General features: G+C 41.3%; 1 protein-coding gene across 11 annotated transcripts in view; it reads left to right on the forward strand.

Annotated features, from left to right (window-relative positions):
• CSNK1G3 (casein kinase 1 gamma 3) overlaps positions 1–4,711 on the forward strand; it is a 70,527-nt gene extending 65,816 nt beyond the window's left edge. For 7 of the 11 annotated variants that reach the window (XM_056324517.1, XM_056324512.1, XM_056324515.1 and 4 more), the window contains 2 exons: positions 973–1,065; positions 2,363–2,483. In XM_056324517.1, the coding sequence (XP_056180492.1) occupies positions 973–1,030 (58 nt within the window). In that variant the 3' untranslated portion in view covers positions 1,031–1,065; positions 2,363–2,483. Of the gene's footprint in view, positions 1–972; positions 1,066–2,362 lie in introns of all 11 variants that reach the window. The other 4 variants (XM_056324516.1, XM_056324520.1, XM_056324519.1 and 1 more) reach the window with 1 other exon arrangement.
• Positions 4,712–24,874: the final 20,163 nt, after the last annotated feature.

The following is a 24,874-nucleotide window of genomic DNA, read 5'->3' on the forward strand; positions in this document are numbered from 1 at the left end:
GTTTTGGGGAGGGGATTATTGTGTGTGGTGTGTTTTTGTTTTTTTTTTTGTTGTTTTTTTGTTTTTAGAAAAGTAGCTTTCAGCCCTATTTCAGTAGTTACTTGAGTTACAAAAGCAGAAAGAAAACTAACCTGATGGCTGTTCTGCCCTGGCACTTTTAGATCTTATCTTCTACAGCTGGTCTTCAGTTATCACGGACCAGTTAGCTTTTCTTTCCTCAGCTCTTGGCTAGCTTAGCCATCAGAGCAGTTTCTTGCATGAAGCATGTATGATTTGGATAACCAAAAGGCTCTGCGGAGGACAGGAAAGAACAAACAGGAAAAGAGATGATCTAACCTTTTTGCATCTTGCTTTCTTTTAACACCTGTTAAGAATTGTGCAGTGAAGTGCTGCCATATGCTAGATGACAAATACAAAAACCCCAGGTATCTAAACACAGATGAGAACTGATATTGCTTTGGCATGTCTTGACTGCTCAAGTGTGGTAGAGGGAAGGGTATTTAATAGGAAAAAGGTATGATAATGTTTTAAGTAGAAAAAGAAATGTTTGTAACCATAATACTGAGATTGCTACCTAAGATAATATCTCAAAGGTCACTTTAGATTGTGCAGGAAAAGTTGTTTCTCAGGTTTCAGAAACTGGTATTATACTGTCTGCTATACAAATGTTTTATACCCTATAGAGCAAGAAGTTAGCAGTCATTAAATGTTTTCTTTAAAAAAAAATTTCTTCCCTAGAATTAGACATTTTCAAAGCATATATAATCTTATGCATTTTGCATGTGTATTGAAAAATTTTGTGGTTTAATGCTTGTTAATAATGTCCCTGTCTGTAGCTTTAAATATGGCTTCAAGCAATGTAATATATATATCTATGTGACAATGACACCCTCTAGTAGTAGTTTCCCTTACTGCATTTTAATTTTGGGCTTCCTCTCCATCAATAACTGATGTTTTTTTTCCTACTGTAAGTTATGTAACTCTCAGAGCAGCTCTGGTCTGCCTCTGCCCACTGCTGCTTTTTCAGTGACTGAGCAACAGGGTGCCTTTGGATATTTTGAGAAGGTAACTTCTGTCTCCCCTTACATTGGATGTTTTTCTCACCCCCTGTATGTAGAACCTGATTTTTAGACCTTTATTGTCCCTGGTTTTCAAATGCTTTCCCCTTTTCCCATATTCCATTCTAAATCAGCAGGATTCCTTTTGAATTTTAGTGCCATAAAATGCTTGGTGAACTTAAGGATTTATTGATAGGCTATTGATGCAGTATGCTTATGTATTCAGTTCCGTTGGACTTCATAGTTTAAGAAAGACTCTCTAGAGTATATAATATATAGCACTGCAAGTGAGAATTCAGTAACCAACTGCAGAACTCCATGGGGCAAGCTCTGTTAAGGTAGACAGCTTGTATGTTCACTTTCTGATTGGAAATTGTGAATATTTTAGTAAGTGGAAGTTTCATTTTTAAAGGTGGTGGTCAGGAGCTGGGAGTTGCTTAAAAAAAGGCTAACTTTATATGCAAACGAAAAAATTTCCTTTGTGTTTGTTGCTTTCCTCTTCAGTTTATTTTCAAAAATACTTCCTGGACTTCTGCAGTACTTTTCTGTGTTATCTGTCTCTAACTCCCTCCAATTCTTTTTTCTTTTGTAGCATTTTTTCAGTTACTTCCAAACTGTCTTTATTGCTATGTGAAATTTGTAGTATTTGTCAATTTTAGTCTCCTTCACATAATGCAGTAAAGAACAAAGGATGCCAGTATACTTTTATATACTTACAGGTGTGATTTTTCACTTGTAGTAATACCATCAAAACACTGAATCAGAATATTAATTATATTTTCATGAATATTTTCGTCTAAAACAGTTTGGGGAATAGACTTTGGGAAGGTTTCTTCCAAGTTCTGATTGACAGAGTAAGCTCAAATTGTTTTCTTGTATTAGTAACAGTATTGTCTTAATTACACAGTTCAAGTGACACAATCTTAAGCTCAAGCTTCTATATGGCATATAACCAGTTAATGTGAAAGAGTACTCGGGTAATGGAGTGTTCCTTATTCTTACAAACATACTTTAAAGCCACCATATAATGCCTATGCTTTTGACACCCTCACATAATACTTTAAACTTAATAGCTTTTTATTATAACCTATTTCATTTGATACTTTTTTCCAAAAGTGAAACGTGTCAAAAATACCTCTACTTCAGTTTTTCACTAATAAGTCAATTACCTGCAGCAGAGCTTAATGTGCTCCTTGTGGTGCTGGCTATACCTGAACTACATACTTCAAGTGAAACAAGTACAGTAAACAGTTTAGGTTTTGTGATTATTTTTTTATCATATTTAATTAATGTCATACCTGCAGGTGCTGCTGCTTTTTAAAGCAGAAGAAAAGAAAAAACATTCATCGCCACAAATGACTAGAAGCAAGCAGAACATGGGAAATTGCTTCTGTTCAACTGCTGTCTTGTGATCATCGAAAAAAACAACAACCAACCAACCACCACCACCCCATCCGCTGTCCCTGAAAAAAAACCCAAAATGAAACACTATAAACAAAACCACACCTCTGTAATGATCACACATTTTCCAAGGACTCAGTTAGAAACAATGCCATGCCTGCGTGCTTTGATTTGGTTCTCCTGCAGCCATCTTCTGTTTCTTTAACTCATCTATTCTGAAAGCTTTAAGGTTTTATAAATGAGTGCTGCTTTGACCATCAACAAATGGACCAATGAAATGGTAAAAAAGAATATCTGCGGCAAAACTAAACTTGGAGGAGTATATTTCCTGTTCTAGGAAATAACTAGCAGTGTCTTAGCTGAAGACAGATGTCATAAATCTGTGGTTTGAGTTCATAGCAGTGTATCAAAATCAATTTTCCTCAAAAATGAGAAGAAAAATACAGATGCACAACCATATAGAAAAATAATAAAATCTCAAGATTTCTTTTCTGACACATGCATCAATATTTTTTCTTTTGTCCCAGTATTACTGGCAATACTGTAGTAAAATTGCGTCAGTATTAAACCCTATGTGTGAAACCATGGTACAGCCACTGTCTAGAGATACTGAGGAGGCAGATGTAACTGTTGATGGTTGTCTAAACATCGCAATACTCATGAACAGGAAGTATTTCCAGTAGCCTCTGGGTTTGAAAACCTGCTTTTGTTAGATCTACAATGGAACTGCAGTACCACAGAAGTGACAGAAGTGTTTGTACAGAGAATACTGAAGTTTGTATAACTTTTAAGTTGTGCTTCCAGTAATGTTAGTAAGTTTGAAATACCTTCAGAAGAGATGTACAGAGGAGTTGTAAAAGAAGAAATAAATGTGAATCTGGTTGAAGTGGAATGAGATTTAAAGCCTATATGCTCAGTAAGGTAATGGATGATTTACAAATCTTTAATCTTTAAATACAGTTATGCCCTGTAATATTAGAGATCTGTTTGTAAATTGTTTTACTCTTTAATTTGAAAAACAAATGCAGCGGAAGTGAGTTAACACTGAAAAACAAGTTTCAAGGAAAAAAAGATAAATCTCAAGAAATTTTGGGTGCTATGGGCAAGTACATAAAGAAAGCAGAAGTTTAACAGCTACAATAGTGGGATGGCAAGGATGTGTCAGGTACTTCCCTGCAGTCCAATTAAGTGACTGCAATATGAACAAAGAGCAGTTCTGTAGACAAGGCAGCCCATTTCATATTTTCTTCAGAAAATAAATGTTTCTTTTTAAGCCATAACAAGAGGTATGTCTGTCATGTTTAGCTGCCAGTTATTGAAGAAGGGTTGTGAAAGTTGGAAGTGAGTAGACAGATTTGTTGACCAAAACTCAGATTATCTCAATTTTTCATAATTGTTCTAGAGCTAATTAGCATTTTTCTATCCACACATGCCTTTTGGCATGCTTATTTATTATATGTTCTGTGGTAGCATTTAAAATGTATATTCACATAAATGCACACCTTTGAATGAATTATTAAGTTTATGAGGATTAGTTGTATTTTGTAATTTATTTTTCCTTAACAGACAAAAGTGTGTTTTTTATTGTTGGGATTATGTGTTTATATATATTCAGTCTTCGTTATTATTGCTGTTCATGATCTTAAGTTTTTGGTTTCATAAAACTGGACTTGGCCTATGAAACCATTCTGTATAACATAAGTTTCCAGTCTACTGGCTTGTGTTGGTGGTCTCACACTCATTAAGTTAATTCTTTGGTTTTATCTGAGCTGAACAGGTAGGTTACTTGACCATTCTCGTATGAAAACACATCCTTCTTTGTAGTACTTGACCAAATATGTTGCTTTGTATGATTTGCAAGTACATGTTGTATGTGTATTTCTTGCACACCTGATTAGTTTCATTCTCAGAGGTTTTTCATGTGTACACTGTTTGTATGATCAGAACTCCATACACGTGACAAAGTGTGTATATTATGGATTTTATAAAAGCTGTTTATTTGCTGAAACGACCAGTATCGAGGCACTTGCTTTTCAGCAATATTTAAGTGCTTGATTTTAATGCTGAAGAAGCTTTTCTTCTAGCAAAAGTGGTTGATATTAATACAGGTATGTTCAGGTTATGCCAGTATGATTTGCATTTATATCCTTTTTTCCTTTCTGAACTAATGAGCTGTAAACATGGGCTGGATGAAATGAAATACATCCCTATTTAAATGTAAGGCAAAAAAAATAAAGATAGTTTTTCTTAAACTTGCTCTTTTTTTCCCATGCTTTCCTACAGTCTTGGATGAAATAACGGAAGCTGTTGTTTTTAAGAATTGCTTAACACTTGTACACTTTTTTGGACAGTGAGGAATTTGAAAGCATGTTACTCAAAATGGTACCTCAACATTGCAGTTAGTTATGTTTTCTTAGTAAACAGGTGTTACTGTTATATGCCTTAATATACCTAATGATAACAATAGAGGGAGGAGACTTCAGTGCACATGTTCTTAACTAGGAAATCTACTCATGGTTTCCATGGATTAAATTCTATGCTGTCTGTGCCACCTAGAATAAAAGCCTTTACAGATATTGTGACACATGGAATAAATGTGTCTTTAATTTTGTCAGGTATATATCTAGAAAAGGACAACTTGTAGCTAGTTCTTTATTCACAACCTTTTGTTCCATAGAGATGATTCTGTCTAGCTGTAGAGCACTTGATATGATCTAAAAAGGGGCATATTTACTTGAGAATAATGCTAGGCAAAATTGGTTGCTAGATTTCTGGTTGGGTTTCCTAGCACTTTTTTTTTTTTTGCAAGCAGGTGTTTTTCATTTACTTGTGCTCTTACAGATCTACAGAACTATTGCAAGTACATTTTTTTCAAGTTCATATTTTCTTTTTATTCATATTGAAGTTTTGCTCTAAACTTTTTTCAGACTTTGTGTTTTGAAACCTAAATGCCTAAAAACACAACCCTGTGTATTTTTCAGTAGATTTTTTAGGGGTGTTTAATTGCTTTTTCTGAAGGATATTTCAAACATGAAGATGGCAGAATTGGTCATGTCAGAATTAAGCCATTGTACAGCTTCATTGATTGTGTTATCAAATTAAATAATCTCTGAGGATATCTTCCTCTCTAACTTTTCAAAATGAGTGATAGTGAGTTACTATAGTTCTAAGGATGTATTCAGTTCTCAGACACTCAATTTTGTTTTCTTGTAAGATGGGCTGTTCTGTATCTTATTACCACATTTCAAACCTTGCTCAAAATACAGCTTCGCTGAATATTTCTGCATCTTCCTGTGGTGACACATACTATAATATGGGGTATTTAACTTATTTATGTCTTCATATGACTTACCAATGAGACATTATCCTGTTGTCATTGAAGGCTACTGAATCTAAAAGTACTGTTTAAAAAACCAAAACCACAAATAAACCCAACCCACCAACTTCATTTACTAGTTTGAGATGCAATTTGTATTTCAGAGTACACTTTTATTTCCTTGGGTACTGGAGATCACTTGGGTGTTAAGCTAACCCTTAGGTTTTGCAATGAACAACTGAAAATATGGAACACCAAGAAAGGGCTTTGTAAAGGTTTGAGCAGTTAGGCTACTGTCATCCTTATGGCAGATAGTAGCATTTCATTTTTAGAAAGAAGTTTGTACACTGCAGATCTCGACCTCAGTGCTGTGAGCTGTTCTGTTGCCTGGAACAAGCAAGTCATTGATCCATGGCCTTTGGCAATAATCAAATACAATTTCATGAAAATTTAAAGCACTTATGGACAGAGGGGATGCCAAGGAAGCAAAGATCCAGTGAGGCATGATCATGACACCTAACCATTTTGTATGTTGATCCTAAACTGCCTTTTTCTTGTTTCAGAAAAAAACTTGCAAACTGATTTCATTGAGTATTTGTAAGTTTTGGACTGGGCTGTAACTACTTATTACAACCTTTGGAAATTACCTGAAGTTCATGACATTGAACTGAAAATATACTGCTGAAAAGATAGGTTTATGTCTTTTTATTAGTGAATATAGAGGTGAACCTTCTAGAACATTCAAGAACATTGAATATAAGTACCTCCAGAGATGGTGACTCAACCACTTCCCTCAGCAGCCTGTTCCAGTGCTTGACAACAACCTTTACAGCAAAGAAATTTTTCCTAATAGCCCATCCAAACCTTCCCTGGGGCAACTTGAGGCCACTGCCTCGAGTCCAGTCACTTGTTACTTGGGGGAAGAGACCAGCAGCCACCTCTCCACAGCCTCCTGGCAGGTAGTTGTAGAGAGTGATAAGGTCTCTTTCAGCCTCCTTTTTTCCTTACCTCCATCCTAAGTCTGCCCTCTTTCAGGTTAAAACCGTTGTCCCTCGTTCTGTCACTACAGGCCTTGGTAAAAAGTCTGTCCCCACCTTTCTTGTAAGCCCTTCTCAAGTATCGAAAGGCTGCAGCAAGGTCTCCCCAAAGCCTGCTCGTCTCGGCTGAATAGCCCCAACTTTCTCAGCCTTTCTTCTTAGCAGAGGTGTTCCAGCCCTCTGATACTGTGTCCCTCCTCTGGACCCACTCCAACAGGTCCGAGTGTGTGTTGTAGTGGAGAGCCCAGAGCTGGATGCAGTACTCCAGGTAGGGTCTCATGAGAGCACGGTGGAGAGCTCCCTTGACCTGCTGGCCACGCTGCTTTTTATGCAGCCCGGGATACAGTTGGTTTTCTGGGCTGCAGGCACATGTTGCCGGCTTATGTCCAATTCTTTGTCCACCAGTGTCCCCAGGTCTTTTGCATCCTCTGTTTCCGCTCCCTTGATCCCCCAGTCTGTACTGAGGAATGGCTGGGGATCACCCCTACCCAGGTGCAGGTTGTTGAACTTGTTAAATTTTATGAGGTTTGCATGGGTCCACTCCAAAAGCCTGTCAAGGCCTGGAGATGCCTTCCTAGATCTGTTGTTTGTAAATAGAGATGGTCTCGTTGGGTGAAGTAATGACTGATGGGTGGCTGTCTTGGCCACAGTGATTATGAAATAGTTGAGTTTAAAATCTTTAGCAACGTGACAAAAGCTGTCAGCAGATAGGCTGCCTTGGATTGTGGAAGAGCAGGCTTCATTCTGCTCCCTGACTTCCACCTCATGGGGGGAGGGTACCCAGGGAACAACTGGTCTTAGTGTTAAAGGCTGAGTGAGGCAAATGCAAAAGTAAGTACCTCAGCTTTTTCCTTAGCCTTTGTGAGTTTCTGCCAACATCCAACAAAGGATGGAGAGACTCCATAGCCCTCCATTTTTTGTTAATATATTTATAGAAATATTTTTTATTTTCTTTTACAGCACAGCCAGATTAAGTTTTAGTTGGGCTTTGGGCCTTCGAACTTTCTCTCTGCAACTTGCTACACCAAAAGTCTATGGGATTGGATCGTATATGCCCAAGGGTACTGAGGCAGCTGGCTGAAGTGCTTGCTGAGCCATTTGCAATCATTTATCTGCAGCCCTGGTTATATCGGGGAGGTCCCAGTTGGCTGGGCAAACATGATGCCCATCTACAAGATGTCCTGCTGGGAAGATCCAGGGACCTACAGCCCTGTTGGTCTGACCCTGGTGCCAGGGAAGGTTATGGAGCAGATCACTCTGGGTGCCATCACACAGCACGTACAGGACAACCAGGGCATCAGGCCCAGCCAGCAGGGGTTTGTGAAAGGCAGGTCCTGCTTGACTAACCTGCTGCTGTCCTGCTGTGACAAGGTGAGCGGCTCAGTGCATGAGGGAAGGGCTGTGGATGTTGTCTGCCTGGACTTCAGTTGAGCCTTTGACACAGTTTCCCACCACATTCTCCTGGAGAAGCTGGCTGCCCATGGATGGGCGCACTCCTCGCTGAGTAAAAATCTGGCTGGATGGCTGGACCCGAAGAGTGGTGGGGAATGGGGTTACATCCAGTTGGCAGCTGGTCACAGGTGGTGTTCCCCAGGGCTCAGTGTTGGGGCCTGTTCTGTTTAATGTCTTTATTGATGATCTGGAAAAGGGGATCAAGTGCACCCTCATGAAATTTGCAGATGGCACCAGGCTGGGGGCAAGTGTTGACCTGCCTGAGGGCAGGAGGCTCTGCAGGGGGACCTGGTCAGGCTGGAGCGATGGGCCCAGGCCAGTTGTGTGAGGTTCAGCAGGGCTCAGTGCCGGGTCCTGCCCTTGGGTCACACCAGCCCCACGCAGCGCTACAGGCTGGGGCAGAGCGGCTGGAAAGGGCCTGGTGGGAAAGGGCCTGGGGGTGCTGGGTGACGGCCGGCTGGGCAGGAGCCAGCAGTGTGCCCAGGGGGCCCAGGCGGCCAGCAGCGTCCTGGCTGGTGTCCCCAGCAGTGTGGCCAGCAGGACCAGGGCAGTGACCGTCCCCCTGCACTGGGCACTGCTGAGGCCGCCCCTCGAACCCTGTGTTCAGGTCTGGGCCCCTCTCTGCAAGGGGGACATTGAGGGGCTGGAGCGTGTCCAGAGACGGGCAGCGGGGCTGGGGAAGGGGCTGGGGCACAGGTCTGATGAGGAGCAGCTGAGGGGACTGGCGGTGTTTAGCCTGGAGAGAAGGAGGCCGAGGGGAGACGTTATTGCTCTCTGTAACTCCCTGACAGGAGGCTGTAGCGCGGGGGGTACAGGTGTCTTCTCCTATGTGAGAAGTGATGGGATGAGAGGAAATGTCCTCAAGTTGCTCCAGGGGAGGTTTAGATTGGGTGTTGGGACAAGTTTTTTCACTGGAAGGATTGTCAAGCTTTGGAACAGGCTGCTGTGGAAAGTTGTTGAGTCACCATGCCAGGAAGTATTGGAAAGGCAGGTAGAGGTAGCACTTGGCAATGTGGTTTAGTGATAGATGTGGTAGTGTAACATTGGGTGTTGGACTCAATGATCTTAAGGATGTTTTTCAATCTAAATGAGTCCATGATTCTATTTTAATACAAGCTATTGCAGTAATACTTGAAGGAGGTATTGAATATCCAAAGGCATGTGATACATACTACGTTCATCTGTGTGTATTGAAAAAGGAGAAGGGTATGTAAGAGATATTGTCATGGCATGTCTAAGTCATATTTGAAGTCATCTGTGACTGGGTAGATTCATCACCCTGTGTGAAGTTAGATGCTAGAAATATACTGTTTGTTTTTCTGCTGCCTGAAGTGTGGGCACTAAGTGACCATTGGACATCAAGACTCACAGATGAAAAGCTACCATTCTGGGGCTAAGCTTCAGACAGAGCGCAGCTGCACATGTTTGTTCTGGTTTTGATGCAGTTGTCTTTGATAGAGAGTATAAACCTGCACTTGATTAGCCAGCTGAGAGTTTGGACATGGGTTTGTAAATGGGTCTTAACTTTCTTACATATTCATTTAGTATTTTCTTTATTATTAATTTCTTGTGTTGGCTAGAGAGGCTGTTCTGGTGAAGCTAGACCAAATAACATCAATTCTTCAGTGGTTCAGATAACTAAGTTCTTATAAAACATTGCCGTGCTTCTCATTGGCTTCAACAAGTATGGTGACCCAATTGATCCTTGTTTTTATACGTTATTCTGACTTGCATAATATATCAAACAAAACTTTAGGTTGTTGTTCTTGTCTCAGCTTACTTTCTGTGCTGTAAAGAAACATGTACAATTCATAAAACAGAGGCAGCGCTTAAACACTTATTTGCGAGAGAGAGCCTTCATATTTTCACCAGAGAATATGGGAGGAGTAACAAACCGCTGCTTGCACTTGGTGTAAGGTACGTTTTCCTCCTCTCAGCTTTCTGTAGGGAGCAGTTTGTGTCTGTAAAAGGAATGAGTCATCTTCCTGGAGGTGAGACTGAGGTAGAGAGCAAACCTGAGATGCTAAATGTAGCTTAAATCTTTTATTGGAAAGTTGTTCTGGGTGTCTATAGGGAAATGTCTTAGAACAAGATGTACAGATTTTCCCTTTCTGGGAAAGGGCCTTAAATGTTCTTTTAAATTCTTCTTTCTGCAGTTAGGGAGGTCAGCGTTCTGCAGGTGGCTGTTTCTACCATTGCACAACTTTCTTTGAAGCAGATGTGTGAAATAGAGACTGGTAGGTGGCTATATGATTAAATATCTGTTATAGTATATATAGTAAGCATATAAAAAATTGTTAACTTTAGCATTTGAGTGCTTGACTTGACAGCTTTGACAGGTGTGCTTTCAAGGGTATGGTTATGTGTCATTTTGTACGTATGATACATGATAGTTGTTTCAGAACCTCTGGATTCATTGCTTAGATCAGTCTCTAAATGAAATCAGTAGTAGTAGGATATCAGTTTGTTAGTGAGCTTTTGGGAATTACTTGAAAGCTAAGAAAAAGGCATGGAAATAATTAGACACTAATCTGTGTTTGTCCGGCATTCCTTCCCCAGATTATCATTTTAGTCTGCCCATTTCTTCCCCAGCCCCTTATTTTGGGTTTTGCGGATATCTAGGTTCTGAATTTGTGCATCCACTTCAGCTTAACTTTATCTTTGAAGGGTAAATCAGGTTGTCTTATCAGTTGCAAATGTACTATCTGCGTTCAGCCATGTAGGGTTGCCCTGAGAATCCCTGCTATAGATTTATTTTCAGCATTAGTGCCCTCTGTCAGTGATCAAAAGGAATTGGAGGGAAAGTTATTAACTCTAAAATATTAGTTAGATGATAGTTAAATATTGTTAATTATTCTGACTCGATTAACCCCCCTTCATGGACTGAAATCACAGCTGGATGAAGCAGTCTGCATTTACTGAGGCAAAGCTAAATTGAACAGTTTTGCACATGCAGGGCAAAATGAATATGTTCCTCTAATAAAGACTTAAATTTAAAAATCATATTGCCTAGCACAGTTAGGCTATACTGCTTTAGAAAATAGTTAAAAAGAAAACCCTTTCTGGAAAAAAAAAAAAAATAACCAAGGTTAAATTTTATAGTTTTCTCAGAAATACCCAAATGTTCCAGGTGAAATGAGTCCTGTGTGTCAATGACCACTATAGGGAATTTCCGTGTCTGTTAATTCTGCTTCCAAGTTGTGTCAGCTTTGTGCAGTACATTATTGAGCAACTTGCAACACCTAAACATTGAATGGTATACCGTGATTGAAAAGTAACTTTATTTAACATACTCCTTTGATTCAGCAAATCAGTAATTTGTCTCCTGGTTTTGGCTAGGCTTTGGCTAAAGCTCCTCCTATGAGGAACAGGAAAAGTGTCAGCCTTGCCATTTTGTTTGCTTTCATTATCAGGATTTTCTTCCATCTGTGGTTTCTTTTCAGAAAGCTCTTTAAGGTTCATGTCCATCTTGTGAGGGGTAGTTTATTTAAAATGAAAACACAGAATCCAGAAATCCCCTTAATCAGGTAGACATGAACTGCACTATGTGGCAATACACTGAAAGTGAGCAAATGAGGGAGGGCACATCTATGACCCCTTGTCTTCCCCCAGGAGACCTTGGTACCATGCATGATACTGGATGCTCTAGTGCACAAAGTGACTGGTAACACCAGTGTCAATTTCTATGTTAAATGTTAGTAAAGCTTAATTTATGTCTTAGGCTTTTGGATATAAAGTAAATACAAATAAAGTTCTCCTAGTGCCTCTGCACACCGCAGGGGATGTTCTTGCTCACCCCTGGGGTTCAACCCCTCTGTGGTGGAGCCCAGGGGGGTGAGAAAACCGAAGTGAGGCACAATTTGCCTGCCCTCTGCGGGAGGCGACATTGCAAGGCCAGAAGTTCTCAGCACCTGCCTCGGTACAAGCGGCATCCCCAGCTCCGGATCAGCATTGTTAGCAGTAATGATTTTGGTGGTTAGGTTTTAGTAGGAAGACTGTTTCCACCTCAGACCCTTACTCAAAGCTGCATTCCCACATTGGTTTGCTTCTATATGACTTGACAAAAACTTGGAAAGCTCTCAAGTGAGGTGAAAGATCTGGGACTTAGTAGAATCTGAGCTTGATTGTTACAAGAAATCAGTAATTGCTTCTGGATCAGTTGGTTCTGCTTTGACTGGTGAACTAGAAAGTCAGTCTGGGATTCGGCTGTATAAACAGGACAGGACAGCTGGGTGGGGTTTCTTATTGCGACAGCTTCCAGGTACCTGACGCTGCTGGCTTGGTACCTGGTGGGTCTCCTGATCTGCCATAGCGAGCAGCAGGGTCCCAGCCCGCTGCCTGTGGCGGTCAGGTTTGGGCAGCGAGGGGTGGCTGGGGAGTGGGCATTCGGTGGCCCTGGCACGGCCAGAGCAGGGGCTGCTGCCAGCGTGGACAGCCACGGGAACCCCAGGTGCCCGAGGTGAGGCCACGGGGCAGCCCCGGGGCCGGCAGGGCCGCTGCGCCCGGTGCAGGGGCAGGAGGGCGGGAGACCCCGGCCCTCTGTGCAGGTGCCCGGCTGTCCGTGGGAGCTGTGCCCTGGCTGGCTGGAGGGGCAGGGGCGGCAGGAGCCGCTGCTGGGGGCCGGGCAGGGCCTGGCTGCGCTGCGGTGGCAGGGAAAGGGAGGGGGCGCGAGGTCTGGCAGCAGCGGCTGCACCCCCGCGCTGCACATCTGGGCTGCCTCTGGAGTGGTTTTCCTCCAGAGCTGGCACCGGTGGAAATGCAGCTGCTGCTCTCCTCTGGTGGCCAACTCTTTCTTGCACCTCTCAAGTGAGCGGGGATCATCTCTCTTCAAGATGAGGTTGTAGTAGAAGAGTAACTAAAATATGCAAGAAGAAGAGTTGGTTGCCAGTCTTTGGAGGTGGGGAAACACCAAGGCAGGACAACTGAGCCTTGTAACAGCCAAAGACCAGCGTGGGTCCTGAAAAGGTCTATTGGGCATTTGAAACCTAAAGCTTAGGCTGAGCAAGGAGTTATGCTCTGGTTCTGTTAAGGAATGACCACCCTTGTGTTTTCACCTGAGAAGTGCGCTGAGAAAGGAATGAATCTCTGAGCATTTCTTGCCCTTATCCTCCTCTTCTGTGTTGCCAAGGCTTATGTTACTGGAAGGTGAAGCTTTGGCACCACAATTACTATGAGAGTCAGTTCACACACAGGCGAAGTGATGTACCTTGCTATGAGCAGAAGGTACTGCTGCTTCTGCCAGAAATTCACCAAGCGAGTCAGTGGTTTTAGTCGTGTGGCACTTTTGCAAAATCCATAGAGGTGGAGCTCACAAAAGAAGCTTTTCGTGCTGCCAGTTTCAAAAACTCTACGAGGTTCTTTCTGTGCCAGCACTTTCTTTTGGAAGGCTTCCTCATCAGTGGCAACAAAGGTGCCATCAACAACCCACCAAATGGACTGAAACCGGTGGCTTTGGAGCATCTTCCAGAGCTGCTTTGGAAAGGCGAGGGATGCAAAGTCATCAGCGTCACCAGAGGTCTCCTCTGAAAAATGGATTCTGTTGGTGCTGTGGCCCTGGCTGCATGCTTGGAAATTATTTTCATCCTTGAGGAATGCTAGATCAGCATCACAAGGTGAGCTTTCGTCCCATCTTGAAGGGACAGGAGAAGCTGAGTCGGCTGAATCAACAAGCCCGTCCAGAGCAGAAGCAGATGATATTTCTCCTGGAGACGGCTGTCAGGGTTAGACCAAAGTGGTGCCTAGCTGTAGGCATTCCTCTGGGCAGCTGGGCTTGGTCCGGCCAGACAGCAAGCACTAACGAGTTGGCACCAGCTGGCTGTGGGTACTAAGTGGAAGTTCTCAAATGTCTCCATGATGCTGTGCCTAATGGCGGTGACATCAGAGCCTGGTGCCCGTGTGCTGGCATGCTGCAGCAGTAAGAGAGGAAGCTGCTGAGCAGCAGTTTTTACTTGTCATTTCCAGTGCTGCAGGTGCAACAGTCTTGAAATGGTGTAGGTGATGCCAGGGCAGTGCTGTGTCCCGTTGTCGGTAGGAGCTGGTGGCCAGGGAGGGAGAGGGAGGGCTGCAGCGTTAGGCATCACAGTGTCCCATGGTGGAGGTTATCCAGCTGGGCACTTCCCCCACATCCATTAGTGTCGCTGCCCTCTTTGCTGTAGTGGTCGCTTTGAAATTCCTGCCTGAAAGCCTGCTTGAGCAAGAGTTGTCCCATCCTGGAGGGACAGGAGAAGCTGCATCTATGGTCTCGGTGAGCTCATCTGGAGCAAAAGCAGATTTTTGCTCTCCTCACCAGCAGGCTTAGGTTGTAGCCCTGCTGGTCACTAAAAGTAACTGATAGCTGTGCAAGCCTACCCAGAACTTTGAGGTCTCTGGGGAATTAGAAGGTCAACATCCTTCAAAAGAATGGTCATTTTTATGAGTAAATAGGCTATTTTTTTCTGAGACTGTCTGGCTGACAGAAAACAGTCTCAACCTGCTGCAAGTCTGAGGCTGAAACCCAAACAGGTGCATTACAGCCTACCTATGCTGACATCTCTACCCAGACAGACCTCCCAAGGACAGAAATAGCTGTCCGAACTTAGGTTGGATGGAGGTTCAGCATCTGGAAGTTCCCTTAGCATCTGAAGGCAGCAGGTGGATGTCATAGTTGGGAGTATGCCTGGCTAGAACTCTTCAAACAAACTAAGTTACCAGAAGAGCTCAGCATCTAAGAGTGTGAGCAGGAGATCTATACATTGGAACCAATACCACCAGGCAAGCATGTGAAGCGTTAGTAATCGGAGATTCCTTACTGAGAGGCACCAAAGCACCCATTTTGCTGTCCAGACAACTTCTCTAGCGAAGCTGGCTGCCTACCAGGAGCTCACATTTGCAGTGTCACAGAGAGGCTGCCAAGCCTGGTGAACCCTACAGATAACCATCCGCTCCTACTATTCCACATAGACTCCAGTGATACCATGATGAGGCAGCTTAGAACCATCAAAATAAACTGTCTGTCCCTTGAAGCACCATTGAAAAGGATTAGGAGCACAGGTGGTCTTCTCTGTCCTCACAGTCAGAGAAAGATGTTTAGGAGGAGGAGATGAACTGAATGGGTGAATGCCTGGCTGTGCAGCTAGTGCTGTACTAAAGGCTTTGTCTTCTATAATCTTTTGATTCCCATGTGTAAGAAATCAGGCGAGGAAGGCAGGATGCCAGCAAGGCTCTGGAAGGACCTCTTGGTCAAACAAAACTGTCAGAAGGAAATGCACAGTCAGTGAAACCAGATGTGTATCCTGGGAGGATGTGTAGGGGTGGGATCAGGAAAGGTAAATCACTGAGCTGAATTTGGCAAAGAACAAGGGCTTTTACAAGTATATTAGCCAGAAAAGCAAGATTAAAGAAAATGGATGGAGAGCAGCCCTGCAGAGAAGAGCTTGAGGATACTGAGGGGTGACGAATTGGACCTGAGCAAGCATTGTGCACTTACAGCCCAGGAAGCCAATCATGTCCTAGGCTGTAAAAAAAGAAAGGTGACCAGGAGGTCAAGAGGAGTGATGCTGCCCCTCTACCCTGCTCTCCTGAGACCCCACTTGGAGTACTACATCCAGCTCTGGGGCCTCAGCACACCAAAGACATGGACCTAATAGAGTGGATTCAGAGGAGGGCCACAAAAATGATCGGAGGGCTGGAACACCTCTGTTGTTGAGAACAGCTGAAAGTTGGAGTTGTTCAGCCTGGAGTTGAGAAGGCTCTGGGCAGGCCTTAGGTAGCGTGGCCTTGCATTATATAAACTGGGCTTATAAGAAAGGCAGACACAGACTTCTCACCAGAGCCACTAGTGATAGGACAGGGGACCAGAGGGCAATGGTTTTAAACTGAAAGAAGGTAGGCTTAGATTGCGTATAAGGAAGACTGTTTTTTATGGTGAGGATGGTGAGACAGTGGAACAGTTTGTCCAGAGGAGCTGCGGATGCCCCATCTTCAGAAATACTCAGTCAGGTTGGACAGGACTTTGAGCAACCTGATCTAGTGAAAGATGTCCCTGCCCTTGGCAGGGGGGTTGGACTAGATGATCTTTAATGCTGTCTGCACCCCAAACCATTCTATGGTTCTAAGAAAGTTAGGGCTGAAACTTCTGTTTCATGGCTGATAGTAGTTCAGAATCTGTGCTGCCGGTGTTCTCCCTTTACAGTTTGCAACAGCAGTTAGCTAGGTCTTCCAGAAAAAGAAATGGAAAAATCCAGTCTGAATCCTGAGGTGTTTATACTTCTGATAAACTTGTTTTAGATACTGGGTTTTCATATATCTTAGTTATTCTTTTAGGACCTATGTATTTCTTCTATATTCATTTTCTTGATGCTTTTATCTTCTGTGTCTTTTGTTGCTTTAGTTCACCTTTTGAGAACATATGCTATAACTTTTGAAACAATTGCAATAGCTATTAAGAAAGTATTTTGACATTGAAATGACAGGTGAGATACCAGATTTTGTAAAAGCCATATTGTTTTACAAAGCAATTACCAACTGCTTTTTAGAAAACAGCTGCCAATTTTGAGGAACTGTCAATATGCCGGTAGAGCCTCTTAGCAGACGTATTAAACACAGTGCAGATCAGCAATGCAAGAGTTTTTCTTTAGCATCATGGAGGCTGGATTCACACTGTGTCTCATTTTGAGTATAAGGCACTCAGTCTGGGGGGGTGGGGGTGGGGTGTTGATGCTTACAGATCTGATACCTTAAAGGGACTATACAGAGTAACTAATCTCAATTGGTTTGTTTTGTGTATTTGTGTAAGAACTAACAAGCTAGATCTTCTAAGAAGATAAATTCAATGACTGATACCAAGTCTTGCTATAACTGTCTAGTTTGCTCAGAGGACCATTGTATATACAGTGGTTTTAAAAAAATATGTTTTACATCAAGTATTTCTGACTAGTGTTAATACATTTTACTTGGCAGCTATGGGTAATTAAATCAAATGCAATGGAGACCAACAGTAGGCTTATCTGACTTGACTTAAAGCAATTCCAAGAAAAGATAACAGAAAAATGCAAATTCAGCATTGATATTTGGACACTTTTTACTATTTTTTGACAGAAATTAAGAAATCTGCTATTAAAATATGTGCGTTTTTTCCCCTCAGTGTCAGAGTTGTTTATGCCCATATTAAAGAAAGTTTATTTAATATTTAAGTTTTTTTAGAGAATGTGTGCAGTAATTTCTGCTTTCTTTCACTGTTAAACTGATTTGCCTCATTGATCAGCTTGGTCAGTGCCAACATTAGCAATTGCCTAGGTGAAATTAATTTGATCACTATGGAAGTGACCCATTTAATTTTTGAGCTGTTAGAGAGCGGTAGTGAATAACTGGATGGTAAGGGGTTTTTTTGTGTGTGTGTGTTTTGCTTTGTGGGGTGTTTTTGTTTATTTTTTTGTTTGTTTTTTTTTGTTTGTTTGTTTTTACAGAATTCCTGCTATGGGTGCTAAAATATTTTATTTCAGCTCAGCTGCAATGCTGTCACATACAGTGGACATTTGAAAGTTCTTATTATACGTTCTTTGTAACTGAAATCATTAGTTATTTCCAAATAAAATACACTTTATGGTGAACGGTAAGCAGGAATGGAATAAGTGCTTCAGAAAATGCTCCATTTTGTAGCTGAAATGGATTGCTTAAAAAACAAAACAAACCAAACATACACAGCCCCTCCTGCAACTACTGGTCCTGTGTTCAGTGTGTTAAACTGCTGTAAATTTTGACACCCTGTGAATGTTCAATAGGTGTCTCATGTAGGTAGTCTACAAAAAAGACTTTGAATTTGTTTAAGAACTGTCTTATATTTGGAGGTTTTACTACTTGTTGAAATTATATCGTTTTATATGGTACGATGGAGCAGGTTTTGTGAGCATAGAAGCCTACTTCCAGAACAAAATAGTATCATCTGTATATTTCTAAATATGTTTATCAGCTTAAAGAAAAAGCAAATTACGTTTTTAACTAGAAAAATGCACTAAAAATTTCAGTAACTGTCTTTTCATGATAGCAATATCTATTGTTCTGGCCTTCCAATAACTTTGGAAGTGTAATGTACAGATGTGTAATGCAGAAATTAGCACATCGTAGCTATGGTTACTGTGTACTGATGACCAGCTGGGAACTGAGGTGCTAGCATGCAGATAAAACTGAATTGGAAATCAACCATGTCTTTCATCATGGAATAGACTTGTGCAGTTACTCTTACTGATCTGGTTTAATAAGAACATGAAGCTCAACAGCTTATAGATCTCTTTGGGATCCTTTCTTTGAATGCATACTGCAGAGAGGTAAAATTATTTTGCCGATGGGATAAGGATGCATGAATAATACTTGGGCACAGACAGGCCTGAGACTGGTTGTTTTGGTTTGGGGTTTTGTTCAGCTCAGTAAGTTTTGAATCTGTGTATTTGGTATTTTTATCCTATAGGTGGAGCAGTGCAAATGATAAACTATATGCCTGACTTGAGAGAGAAAGCAGTTGGGAAAAGCAATTTTGACACTCTACTGTAGGTGATTATAACAAGGAATTTAAAATGTATGCCTCAATTGAAGAACATGAAAAGTTACATTTCTTTTTTATGTGAGGCTAGTATGACCTTCATTGTCTGAAATAGCAGGAAACATTATTTCTACAGTAACTAGACTATACTTTTAGCGCAATAGTTTTTAGGCAGAAAGCTTAGCATGAATATAGATAGAAATTGTCAGGTCACATTTCAGTGAGAGTTCATGGTAAGCAGTAATATAAATGTAAGAGTTTACAGTGAAATGAAATGCATGACGTAAAGATCAAACCTGCCTATAAAAATCTTTTAAGGAAAGCTGTTGGACAGAAAATATTCCAGTTTTGTTTTATGTCCTGGTTGCAGCTGGGTAGAGTTAATTTTCTTAGTATTAGTGCAGTGCGTGTTTTAGTTGTTGCTGGGTGATGTTTATACTAAATCAAGGACTTTTCAGTGTCTAAGGCCTGCCCAGCTAGAGGGCTGGGGGTGCACAGGAAATTAGGAGGGGACACAGCCAGGACAGGTGACCCGAGCTACCCAAAGGGATATTCCATACCATGGGATGTCATGCTGAGTATATAAACTAGGGGAAGAAGGAAGGAAGGGGGGGAACATTTGGCATTATGGCGTTTGTCTTCCCAAGTAACCATTATGCATGACAGAGTCCGGCTTCCCTGTGGATGGCTGGACACCTGCCTGCCCATGGGAAGTGGTGAACTAATTCCCTGTTTCACTTTGCCTGTGTGCACGGCTTTTGCTTTACCTATTAAATTGTTCTTATCTCAACCCTTAAGTTTTACATTCCTTTCTGATTCCCCTCCCTATCTCTCCGGGTGGGGGGGGAGTGAGCGAGTGGCTGTGTGGGGCTTGGTTGCCAGCCGGGGTTAAACCACGACATTTTAACAGATGGTAACACAGTACAAGAAAACTAGGGCATTGCTGCTGGATAAAATATGATATAAATTAGGGCCTGATTCAGCAGAAAAACTGTATCTGCTTCCATGTGATGATCCTACCATGCGACAAACCCTATCTTTCTGTTTAAACATGAATGCTTCTCTTAGGTCAAAACAAAATAAAACAAAAGCATAGATAAATAGTCAGCTGTTAAAATTTTAACTTTAAAATAAGCACTGAACTTTATGGTTGATCAAGTGTTTTAGTGATTTGAATTCAAACATTCCCCATTAGCGTAAGTGAAATGTTAGTTTAAGGTCACTGCTGATACTGTGCTTGTTTTTACTTTGCCTTCAGCAAGCACGCTAATGTGAGAGCAGTGTAGCAGTGAGCCATCATAACCTATCAAAGAAGCTGCAGAGCTAAGGGCACAAAATCAGTTTGCATGGAAACTCAGTAGATCAATTCTTGTTCATGTGAAGATACGAGGTTGTCTGACACACCAGCTGTGAAGCATTTAATGAAGTATATTTAAACTAACATGGCTTATCAGAAACCACAAGTGGTCTCAGCCTTGACAGGTGATTGCAAACATATTTCTGATGAATTTTTGTGACTTTCTTCAAATGTTGTTTTTCCAGATATCCTTAATTCAAACTAAGAGTGAAAACGGATCAGGTTTTGGAAGTCACAGTACAAGAACAGCCATGTTGCAGTGGACTGAATGTTATATTTAGCAAAATAGTCTGTCACCATCAGCAATCACTCTCAATATTCCTAAGAAAGAATGTGAGAAAAGGAAAGCTTATAGTAATACTTGCCCCAGTAGTCACCTCTTTCAGCATTTTGCAGTTCAGGAACTTCCTCAGTCACAAGCGGTATTTATCAGTTTAATATCCTCGGTGAATTTTTTTTTTTTTTCTTCCATTAAGTTGTCTGATTGCTTTCTAAACTCTAACTTCTACATGTATTCAGAGCAACTTTCACACCAATGTTCATGTTCTGCACTGGGTTAGCTGTTGTGTACCTCTTTTAGACACTAGATGATTGGAAAACCTTGCTGTGAACCTTCCTAGATTAGTTCAGCAGAGTTTATCCAAAACCCAGAGTGTTCTCATTTGTGTGGGTTTTTTTAAAAAAAAACAACACAAAAACTTCTGAAAATGTGCTTTGGCCCTACGGTATGAAAGAACTGGTAATTCTATACAATAATTGTAGTGGCTGATGCTCAGAAGGCAAGATCGTAAAATATTACTACATGGCCAGGATAGTTTTGTCCCTGTAAAGCATCCAGCTCTGCTTATCAGAGGTTCAGTTCTTGCATAGTAACAGTGAAAGCTCTAAGGTACACTAGTGTGCTAATGCTACCAGGATTTTAGGAACTTGCCTTAGACTGGCTCTGAACAGCTTTAGCAATGTCTGGTCACAGTGCTAGAGCCTGATTTCACAGATCTTCCCTCTGTTGCAGTGGTAAGGAAATTCAGAAACACCTGCAATGTTAGTTGATTTGGTAGGTTCTGACTGTAGTCTTGGCTGCACTGGCACACTGGCACATTAACTGACCCTAATATACAGCGCTGCATCCTTTTTCGTGTTTGCTTTTGTTCTAGTTTTTTTTTTTTAAATTGTTGTTGATAATGCATTACACTGTTTCATGATGTCAAGGAAAATAATCTGAAATGGACAACTGCTCTCCTTTTTCTATTTGGAATGCTTGTTTTGACATCTTGCATATTTTATCTGTACTTAGTTTCTCATTTTTTGTATCTGCTTACACTGTGCAAACCAGTTACTCATCCACAACTGGTCATGTTCTGGGACTTTTGATAAACAGTGAAATTCTTGAGTTCTGAGCAACTGATAAATGAGAAGATGTAATCTGTTCTGTTATTGTCTAATTACATATACCTCTATTCAGAAGTATGTGAGGCAGAAATTAAAAATATCAGTGTGACGCTAGTTGTGATCTTGGAACACATGAAAGGAGCAATACCAAAGCTACAGCATATGCACCACATTTGAGGGGCATTTGGTTTTGTTTGTAATGTTCGTTCTCTATTTTGCTACAAGTCTCCTAAATTGAACTTTTATTCTGGATGCTTTTTTTCAGCATGAAATCTTGGCTGAAGCCTTGAGAAAGCTTTTTAAACTTCTTTTTTTCCAACCATCTGACAAATATATCCCCTAATTTCTTTTAAATAATAATGTTAAATTTACACTGTAGTTGAAGTGCTATTAACTACCATTATGCATATGTGTCTCTTAACTAATTCTAACTTTATTTTGTTTTGTCTGTCTTCATAATGCTGTTTTCCCTTAGGCTTCCACTTCTATTTCAGTACTAATTTTTGCCTGTGTATTCAGTGACACAAAAGCTTGTCTTCACTTGCAATGTGATGTACCATTCTACAGCATAGCGTTAATATTTACAGAGAAAATACTGTCTTCTGAACTGTATGTACCATGGTCAGTAATAGTGGACATTATTTATTTTCTATTTATTATACCTAAATTTATATTAAATATATATAATATATATTTTTATATAAATATATAAATATATAATTATTTATATTATTAATATATAATTATATATGTTATATGAATATAAAGATATTTATATTATATATAAAATAAAAGGGTGGATTTAGATTAGATGTTAGGATGAAATTCGTTACTGTCAGTCAGCGTGGTGAAGGCGCTGGAGCAGGCTGCCCGGAGAAGCTGTGGATGCCCCATCCCTGGCAGTGTTCAAGGCCAGGCTGGATGGGGCTTTGAGCAACCTGGTTTGGTGGAAGGTGTCCCTGCCCATGGCGGGGTGTGTGTGTGTGGAACTAGGAGATCCTTAAGTTTCTTGCCCACTGCCCTAACATTATAACTTAGAGTTTATGAACAGTTTACTGCAACATTAGGCACATGGAAGCAAAAATCTGGAATCACAATAGTGTTCTATCATATCAGCAATCGAGTACTTTAAGTTATTGGTTGTAGAACTCTAGAAAGCTCCTAGTAATACTGTAACTTCATAAAGTTTATATTAGCTGATTGCTTATACATAGCGAACGTCAAATATATAATGATTTTTCCATGGATAATGCTCTTAACAGTCTGGCTGGTGATGGGTAAATGTTGCAACCAAAATAGTTGGCTTAGATCAACATTTCTTCAAGGGGAAGGTACACTTCATTGCAAGCTGTCCATGCAGAAATGATACATGGAGGAAAGAGTCACTGAGCTCACTTGGATAATCTGACTTTCACAGGCAAACCAAGTAAACAAAACACCTCTTTCCCTAAATAATTTTTCTGGTAGAAAACCAGCTGCATTCTTTCCTGTACCTCCATATTTCCTATTAGGCAAAATCTGTAAAAATGGTTTTAAACATGCTTCAGCCCAAAAATGTTTGTTTGTTGTATAAAGATAACCTTATCACCTGTTTCTTACAAATTCAGTTTTTTTGGGGGAAGGTAAACTGAATTTTTGTATTTTGGATATTCTGTTCTATCTAGCTCACAGGAATATCGTGAACAGCCTTGCCTGTAAATTTTTTGGAGATGGTCACATGAGGAGCATTGAGGGTCCTTGTCTCTTTCTGACAGCTGGAACTTGTGGAATGCATATATAACCTGGAATTATGTGCCCAGTACAACTGCAAAGTGTGGGGTTTTTTTCTGTGTGTTTTTTGTTTTTGTTTTTCCTCAGGGTTGTGTGTGTTAGCAGGCTTATTTCAGAAAGTGGCAAGACTCCTCATTGGGCAGGAAGATGAAATGTATTTGCAGATGTTTTGGGTGACTTGGGTATGGATGTAGACCACGGTCCAAGATACACGGAAGGAATCAATAATTTTTCTGATCTGTGTAGACCTGGAGGCAAGGCTTGTCTGTTTTAAATTGTCGTGGGGTGTTTGCTGCTTTTTGTTACACCCCTGACTGGGGTAGATGGTAATGGGTTGAGTTTCAGGTGCTCAGAAGAGCTGAGGGAGGTTGGGCAATGGTGTCTGCATGCTAGAAGAGCTGCTTGGATGTTGGAATCCACAGGACCAATACAGAATTGAGCAGAAGAATCTTGCACCCCTTGCCATCTTTCTTGTGCTCCCTCCTCTTCCGTGTGTGCTTGCTGGGAAGTGAGCATCTTCTGTGAAGACTGAGAGAGTAGGAGTGGTTCAGCTTGGAGAAGGCTCCAGGGAGACCTTACAATGGCCTTCCAGAACCTTAAAGGGAGCTTATAAGGAAGATCAGGACAGGCCTTTTTAGTAGGGCCTTCAGCAATAGAACAAGAGGGTAATGACTTTAAGCTGAAAGAGGGTGGATTTAGATTAGATGTTAGGATGAAATTCGTTACTGTCAGTCAGCGTGGTGAAGGCGCTGGAGCAGGCTGCCCGGAGAAGCTGTGGGTGCCCCATCCCTAGAAGTGTTCAAGGCCAGGCTGGATGGGGCTTTGAGCAACCTGGTCTGGTGGAAGGTGTCCCTGCCCATGGCTGTGTGTGTGTGTGGAACTAGGAGATCCTTAAGGACCCTTCCAACGCAAACCCTTCTGTGCTTCCGTGTGCGAGGCAGTCAACTGACGGGTCGTGCAACTGCTGGTTTGGCCACCTGATGGCAGCATTGACTACGTGTTTGAGCGCGTCCCACCGCGCTAGGGCTAGGCTGAGCTCTTGTTCAGCCTCGTTAAACATCAGTCGTGTAAAAGATTGATAGCAATGCAAATGTATTTATAACCACCAGAGATAGTCACCTTCCACCCCAATTAGCCTTTGAATTGATTTAGTGAGAAAAACATCTATTATGGAATAAAAGTCTTAGAGATTAGTGTTGCATTATTTCAGTACATTTGAAATAGCTGTAGGTAAAAGGGCCTTACAGGCATCAATAAGCTTTAATATAATAAAGTGCTTTTAGGCTACATCAGAAGCAAATTACAAGTCGAAGGTTTGTTTGCTGAGTAAAATATAACTACAGGTATGTTATGTTATGCTGAGCCTCTGTGGCATTTACAAAATCTAGTTTATAAACTTTTTCTTGTTGCTCTTTTATTTTAAAAAAGGGATTAGTTCATGAGAAGTTGCTTACAATAAAACGATTGATTACAAAAATCTGTTTCGTTTTGCAAGCTAACAGTAATCAATTATATCTTGTAGCTGCCTGATTTTTTTTTTTTCTTTTTTCCCTTCTTCCCAAATGCTGAAAAGAGCCTGGA

The sequence above is a fragment of the Falco biarmicus genome, chromosome Z, assembly GCF_023638135.1.
Source record: "Falco biarmicus isolate bFalBia1 chromosome Z, bFalBia1.pri, whole genome shotgun sequence".
In the NCBI taxonomy this organism is placed as follows: Eukaryota; Metazoa; Chordata; class Aves; order Falconiformes; family Falconidae; genus Falco; species Falco biarmicus.